The following is an 8,172-nucleotide window of genomic DNA, read 5'->3' on the forward strand; positions in this document are numbered from 1 at the left end:
AAGACCATAAATGATTTTTCATTCGTTTCATTATTTCTTCTTTTCGCCACTAGATGTCGCACATTGTGTTAGCGCCATCTATTGACAAGAAGCAGCACTAGTGTTTTAGTATATTAAAAATAGATGGCAGTAATTTTAATTATCGGACACAAAATATAAAAAAAAAACTGATCTAATATATATAGTTGCGAATGTATGGATATAGGTCTGCATGGATGTCACTGAAATTTGTCCAAGATCTATTAAAGCTTTTTTTGGATCGAGCGCGGACAGAGTCGCGGGCAACATCCACTACATTATTTACAAAATAAAACGACGTTACATAAATAAAACTCTATAATAATATAATATAATATTGTGTGTTGTGTCCATAGATAAATCCATTGCTTGCACTCGCCCCTTGTCCCTGTGCGCGGCCGCCGCGTGTCGTGCCCGTGTCGCGGCCGTGTCGTCACCGTTACGTCGAGGTGTCGCGACGTGTATTACGGCTTCATACGCTTGTAGTTCGCGAGATGACTGTTCAGATGTTGCGCTAATTGATCCGCTCGTGCAAATGACGCCTGGAATAAGATAATATAATATTATTGTTAAAATATTACTTGATGCTTTTTCGTATTGCCTTGTGTTAAGTTGCGTCATTCAAGAATTTTCGTTTCTTTTTTATATTACAATGTTGCGAATGAGCAAACGACCACCTATTTTCGCCAAAACAGCGAAGGAACTGCTTACTATAGACATCCGCTTTCCAGATGTGTTTTCTTACTCGTGTTTCGTCATTTCATAACTTGAAATGTAGTGATGTCATGACTTATAGTAAGTCAAGGGCCATATCGTGGTCGTGTAGTGTCATGTCGACTCATTTCGTGTCATTTTATGTCGAATCATGTCTAGTCATGTCGTGTCATATTATGTCGAAACATGTCTAGTCATGTCGTGTCATATTATGTCGAATCATGTCAAGTCACGTCGTGTCATATTATGTCGAATCATGTCAAGTCACGTCGTGTCATATTATGTCGAATCATGTCAAGTCACGTCGTGTCATATTATGTCGAATCATGTCTAGTCATGTCGTGTCATATTATGTCGAATCATGTCAAGTCACGTCGTGTCATATTATGTCGAATCATGTCTAGTCATGTCGTGTCATATTATGTCCAATCATGTCTAGTCATGTCGTGTCATATTATGTCGGATCATGTCCAGTCATGTCGTGGCATATTATGTCGAATCATGTCTAGTTATGTCGTGGAGTATAATGTCTAGTCATGTCGTATCATATTATATCTAGTCATGTTGTGTCATGTCTTGTCATGGCATGTCACCTTGCAGACGACGCAGCGGTAGAGCTGCTTGGCGTGGTTGTGCATGTGTCGTGTGAGGGAGTGGGCGTGCGAGAAGCGCTTGCCGCACTGAGTGCACGCGTGCGGCATGTGCGGGGGGAGGGCGCCGTGCGCGCACTGCCGGTGACGCGCCAGCTGCTCGTAGCGCGGGAACTGAGCGCCGCACATGTCGCAACGACCTACAACATAAGTTTATTTATTACATTCAGGGCTATAAGACATGGCATTTCGAGCCTATTCGATATTCGCCATTTTGGCGCTTATAATACATTAATATAGATAGAATTAACTGTCACGTAACATTAACAGGCGTGTTTAAATCGGATCCAAGAAAAAGCTGTAATTTCCAAGCCAGTCTATCCATTTATATACTAGCTGTCGCTCGCAACTCCGTCCGCGCTGAATTAAAAAAAAACGTCATTAGTAGTCTATGTGTTCTTCTAGTCATGTTCTGCATGTATGACAAATTTCAGCAAGATTCATGCAGCCGTTTGGAGATACCTTCTAACAAACATCCATCCATCCAAACATTCGCATTAATAATATAAGTAAGAAGTATTTTTAGTATAATCTGTGTTATATTTAGTCCTACTCTCGATAGTATTGTCATCTAGTGAAGAAAAGGGCAGTGTTCCCTCATTCAGATGTGAATGTTGTATGTACGTTACCTGCTCGCTCATCCGCCGTATGTCCGGCATCATGCGCCGCCAACTCAGCCTCATCCTCGAAGCACTTGCGACAAACTTCACAGCGCACAGTCATACTGCCGCGATGTGCCTCCGCCCTGATAATATGACAAAGTCTTTTCACTCTGGGGTTACTTGACTTGTCTGCAGGTTCTCAAGGAATCAAGTCATGTATGAATGTGTTTCATTTACATATGTACATTTATCGTATGTTGTTACAGTGAAGGAAAACATCGTGATGCTGCACATATCTGAGAAAGTTATGTGTGAAGTATTGCACTGGACCAGCATTCACTATCACATACTCTCACTTAGGGTAGACTCTGACACACTCAGTGGGGATATAAAGTGAGCTGATGATGATCGTAGAAGATCGCTAAAAGGCTGTCTTACTTACTTGGCTGGCTACTTAGTAGACCACTTTTGTTACATTTTTAACCTAAATATCTATAAATGATCTACTGAGTAGACCGAACATAAATCTATTTTCCTAGAGTTCCCAGAAAGATGTATACAAATATAAAACAATCTACACATCCATTACTGTCGGTCTACTGAGTATACCGTAGTAGACCACAGTAGATCGCAGTAGACCACAGTATACCGTGGTATATGGGTGTATACTGACTTGTGTTCGCGCAACTTGTCACGTCGGCTGAAGGTCTCTGAGCAGCAGTCACACTCGTAGCGCTCCGAGCAGCGCGCGCGCGACCTCCCGCCACCGCCACCGCCGCCACGGTTCTGATGTACGCGTCTGTGTATTCTGTGGGTATATCAAAAAAACTTATTAGTCTATGTGTTCTTCCAGACTATGTTCTATATTTATGATTAATTTCAGCTAAATCCATACAAACGCTGTGGCGATACCTTCAAATCAACATACGTACATTCTACACTGACCCCGCGGTTAAGTTGTCAGTGCAATTTTGGACCTTTTTGTTATTTTTTTTTTGCTTTTTCTGACATCATTTTATTTTATCTTTTGTCTTTGCCAAATATAGAATCATCAGAACAACAGATCTTTACTTTTGCAAATTCACCATTGAGCTATAGTAGTTCATTTCCAGGCGCAATTACAGAGGAGTGGACGCGTAGGAAGGGGAAATATTTTCTCCGGCGATGAAAGGTAAGCAACGCGTCAATTGCGGATATCTGTAGGTCAGTCATTTCGCCATTTCGGCGAATATTATAATATATAAAACTCTAACTTACTTGAGTGTAACCCGTGTTGAATACCACTTCCTACATATATAACATTGGAAGCTCTTATCCGCTGACTCGTTCTCTGATTCGCTGATTTCATCCTCTGGTCGTGGCTCAGGCCCCGCCCCCTGCGTCACCGGCCCCGCCCCCGCTCCCGCGCTCGCTCCCCCAGGCCCCGCCTCCACTTCGTCCTCGCTGTTAGAATCTGAGCCGGAGTGCGTCTGCGCACCGCTGTAACTAGACCATGCCCCAAATGATCTGTGGACAATGTACGTCATAAATTAACACACTTGGATGTCAAATGATATAAAAAAAATAACCTACTTCATTATTTTATTAGTCAAATCTTTTCATTTGATGCTCATGTCAGGGTGTTTGTGAAAAAAAAAACAATATATCATCCATCATTTTGTAATGCAGAGTGTACCCTAAGTGAGAGTATGTGATAGTGAATGCTGGTCCAGTGCAAGACTTCATCTTTGACTTTCTCACATATGTGCAGCATCACGATGTTTTCCTTCATAGTAACAAGATATGATAAATGTAACACATTGATACGTGACGGGATTCGAATACAGGACCTGCAGACAAGTCAACTGTTTTAACCCTTGAGCCATCGAGTCTCTTATATCGTACTAATATTATAAATGCGAATGTTTAGATGTATGTTTGTTACAAGTAACAGATCTTGATGATATTTGTCATACATATAGAACATAGTCTGGAAGAACACATAGACTAATAATTATGTTTTTTTTTAATTAATTAGGAGAAGTGTGTGTCATGGTATCACCTGTCATCTTGTGCGGCGTGCAGTGCGGGGGGCTGCGGGGGGAATTCTGCGTCAGACTCGCTGTCGGAGCTGTCGGAGGAGCTGGAGGAGCCCGAGCTGGAGGAGGAACTGCTGCCTGATGATGAGCTGCCTGTAATACATGGAGTACATTGTTATATGTGATATTCAACAGATAAAAGTTGCAGATGACTTTGTCTATGTTTTAACAGTGGTAGAGCCCGCTTGAACATGTTCGCAGGAATTGTCCTCGCTCAGTGAAATACCACGAGCACACAGAAGACACGCCTCAAGTGCGAAGTAATTCCAACTACAGTCTGATGAGTGTGCGTGTCGGAGACCTAATTTAGTCCTCTTTCCCTTCCCACCTTTTTTCTTATAAGTAAAGGATGGGAAGTGTAAGTGGACTTTCCGGACGAGAGAATGCATGAAAAGAGAAAATATTTTCTTTATGTGCATCCTCTATTCCGTCGATTAAAGGTAGGCAACGCATATGCAATTGCGTATGTCTATGGGCAACGGTCACTTCGCTATTTCAGCGATTTCAGTTGGCCGCTCGCTAGTTTGCCACCTTATGATATAAAAAAAAGTAAAGAAAATGATATTAAATACTTTTAGGAAATATATTTTTTTTGTTTATAAAAATATTAACAGATTTTTGTAAATTTACTAATATTTCTTTAAACATTCCAACTAAGCTCTAGGCTTGTGTTATGGTTTCTAATAGTCGAATTGCAGGATTCAAACCCACGACCTCGTGATCGTATATCCGTACCCTGAACTATTAGGTTATTAGCGCTTAACAACGTCACTATATTAAAATCAATTTACTTAACCAAGTCAATGGTGTCCAGAGTTACAAAATAAATAAAAATCTACTAAACTAGTTTAGAGAAAATTACGTAAGTATGACTTTCCTAAAAAAAACAGTTTTTTGCTACAAAAAAAAATTACGTCGAATTAATTGTTAATTACTAGTAACTCACCATCACTTAATCTTTCTTCTCTTGCTGCATGTAAATAAATTATCTTTTAAAGAACGAAACCATACAGGTGATTTGATTTTTCTTTAAAATCTTTGTTAGTTGTATTGTTTTTTTTTTATTTCATATTGATAAAGGGTTATTGACGATAACATAATAGCTTTTTCTTAAATATAGCAATATTTGTAGGTCATCGGTTACAAAATTGCCTCAGAAGGTGTAAAATTTTTAAGTTTTTAAAAAACTGCCATTTATTTTTTTTAATACCCAGAGGGGAATTTTTATTTAATTTTTCTGGTGACCCTTGTGACCACCCCTATCATCCCCCTTCCTATGTACGTAACATTTTGGGACACGTCTTTTTTCATATAGCAACATTTCAACTAATATCGATAAAAAATTAAATCTGCAATTTCACTTCGATAAAATCTTTTTTATATATATATATATATATATATATATATATTTAATAAAATTGGAATGTCTGTATGTAAATAAGTATTTGGTTGTTAGAGAATTTGTCAGTTTAAGAATAAAAAAAAACGTATCCTATAACATGTCCATCCACATCACATCCATCTAAACATTCGCATTTATAATATTAGTAAGAAAAATTATTTTATTCGAACGGCAACATCGCTTGTACGTTTTTGACAACTGTACCTGTCAAAAGTACGTGACAACACGTGTCAACTGGCTCGGCAAGTCTGTCACTTGTCAAACATAAAAATATGTTCGACAAGTGACATACAGACACTAATTTTATTTAAAGACTAGCGGACCCGACAGACATTGTCTGACAATTTGACAATGCGATGGTAGCGCCGTCTGTCGGATCCAATGTAAAACATTCTAAAATCAACGACTACTAATAAATTTAAAATTAATTAAAAAAACATTGTCCAGCGAACAAAATTGTGAATCTAAACCATTCCTAGATCCCCTTGAACACACACAAAAAATTTCATCAAAATCGCTCCAGTCGTTTGAGAGAAGTTCAGTGACATACACACTCACAGAAGTATTATATATATAAAAATAAACAGGGGAGTATGTGTTGAGAACTCACAGGATCCGGATGAGGTGGTGTCGGAGTCAGAGTTGGAGCTGTCCTCCACCTTCACAGCTCTCGTCTCCACCTCCTTCACTGACGCGCAACCTGCAACACTGGGGCGTTAGGGTGGGCCGTAGTGGGGGAACCGCCCTGGGCAGAGGGCATAAAATGACGTTTGTGGTACAAAGATACCCTAATCTTTGGAATATTTCCCCTAAAACTAAAAAAGGGGGTGCCTCAAAAAACATGACCAGACGTTAGAAATGCTAATATGCTCCGACTTCAATTATATACACTAGCCGTAGACCGCGACTTTGTCCGCACGGAATTAATAAAAAATCTAAATTAATAATAACCTATCTGTTCTTCCAGACTAGTCTCACTAATATTATAAATGCGAATGTTTAGATGTATGTTTGTTTGAAGGTATCTTTAGAACGGCTGAACAGATCTCGATGAAATTTGTCATACATATAGAACACTTCTTATTTTTTTTAATTATTTGGGGACGGAGTCGCAGGCAACAGCTAGTTTCTTTCATAAATATATGCATGTATGTATGTACGTCACCTTCCGAGCTCCTGACAGAGAGGACGTCGTCATCATGAGGTCTGGCGCCGTCAGTGGCGGGCTTCTTGAAGTTGGCAGCGAGCAGGTGCGCCTCGTACATGTCGTCCTGGAATACAAGGGTTATGGGGCTTCAGTCTTTTCTGGGGGTCTTGAAATTGTTTTGAGAGGTCTGAGATTGTTTGGGGGTCTTGGGAGAAAATTTTTGGGGGTCCTGATACGGTTTTAGGGGATTCTGATCCTTTTGGGGGTCTGAGATTATTTTGGGGGTTTTAGGAGATGATTTTTGGTGGTCTTGATACTATCTTAGGGGATTATGATCCTTTTGAAAAGCTTAAGATTGTTATGAGTGTCTTATGAACGTTCTTCGAGAGTTTGACACTGTTTTTGGAAGGTTTAAAGTCATTTTAAGGGGTCTAAGGCAGTATTGGGTTGACTTTTGTATTTTAAAAGGGTAAAAAAAACCGTAAAAATATAAAAGTTTGTATTTACCTTATCAATGTTGGCATATTTTTCATGTATGTGACGCAAAGCGCGTAGATTTTCATCCAAACTCAAGGAATCTGACGCCTGACTCGGAGAACCTGTGACAAAAAAAAGAAACTGAACTCTTCATCATCATCATCAGCCTATATTAGTCCACTGCTGGACATAGGCCTCTCTTATGGCACTAAGCACGATCCTCGACCACTCTCGTCCAGCTCTTCTCCCGCTACGTTTGCCGACTTAATCTCCACTCAAGAACTGGTCTACTCCAACGGTTATCCAATTCTTACATTTTTTTAGCTTCAAGCAACTTTAGAATTTAGGAAATTTTCTCTCAAATTAAAAATGTGCTTTTTAATTTTATGCATATTATTAGTAAGAATCTATGGTACAGCTACAAATTTGTCAAAAATCAAATCAGCACAAAAAACTATGTGTATAGCCGGTCCATTAATAAAGGTCAGTGTTTAAGCTAGATCTCTGTCTACCTACATATTTTTTTTATATAGGAGAATGGGGTAAACGAGCAACGAATCTCCTAATATTATTTGATCCGACGTCCATGGACATCCGCAACGCCAGAGGAACCGCAGATGCGTTGCCGGCCTTTAAGGAAGGTATTAGTCATGTCTCTCACCTAGATCCGGTTCATCATCACTGTCCACGGGAATTGGTTCAGAGTTGGGCATCAAATTGCTTCTTACACGTATCTCTGGAATTAAAAACATAAATTAAAGGTTAGTTTCCACTGGACATAAAATCTAAATATCCAAAGATTTATATAACTAACTGTCGCCTGTGACTTCGTCCATGCTGTATTAAAAAAAACCTTAATTAGCCTATGTGTTCTTCCAGACTATGTTCTATATGTATGACAAGTTTCATCAAGATCTGTTCAGCTATTCTGGAGATACATTATAAGAAACATCCATCCATACATGAAAAATTATAACTAATCTTACTAATATTATAAATGCGAATGTTTGTATGTTTGTTAGAAGGTATCTTTTTTTTTCAGAAGGAAATGCTTTATGCATACTAAGCGCCCCCGGGGGGGGGG

The 8,172-nt window shown here is 39.3% G+C and overlaps 1 protein-coding gene across 2 annotated transcripts in view; it reads right to left on the reverse strand.

The window, feature by feature from the left end:
• Positions 1 to 323: 323 nt before the first annotated feature.
• LOC106114694 (zinc finger protein 37) overlaps positions 324 to 8,172 on the reverse strand; it is a 27,233-nt gene continuing 19,384 nt past the window's right edge. For both annotated transcript variants that reach the window (XM_013307993.1, XM_013307992.1), the window contains exons 10-19: positions 7,750 to 7,824; positions 7,119 to 7,210; positions 6,630 to 6,735; positions 6,075 to 6,164; positions 4,026 to 4,155; positions 3,242 to 3,490; positions 2,658 to 2,792; positions 2,012 to 2,127; positions 1,326 to 1,522; positions 324 to 560 (exon numbers count right to left, since the gene is read on the reverse strand). In XM_013307993.1, coding sequence (XP_013163447.1) covers positions 483 to 560; positions 1,326 to 1,522; positions 2,012 to 2,127; positions 2,658 to 2,792; positions 3,242 to 3,490; positions 4,026 to 4,155; positions 6,075 to 6,164; positions 6,630 to 6,735; positions 7,119 to 7,210; positions 7,750 to 7,824 — 1,268 coding nt within the window. In that variant the 3' untranslated portion in view covers positions 324 to 482. The remainder of the gene's footprint in view (positions 561 to 1,325; positions 1,523 to 2,011; positions 2,128 to 2,657; positions 2,793 to 3,241; positions 3,491 to 4,025; positions 4,156 to 6,074; positions 6,165 to 6,629; positions 6,736 to 7,118; positions 7,211 to 7,749; positions 7,825 to 8,172) is intronic.

Source organism: Papilio xuthus, unplaced genomic scaffold (assembly GCF_000836235.2).
Source record: "Papilio xuthus unplaced genomic scaffold, Pxut_1.1 DF828037.1, whole genome shotgun sequence".
Classification (NCBI taxonomy): domain Eukaryota; kingdom Metazoa; phylum Arthropoda; class Insecta; order Lepidoptera; family Papilionidae; genus Papilio; species Papilio xuthus.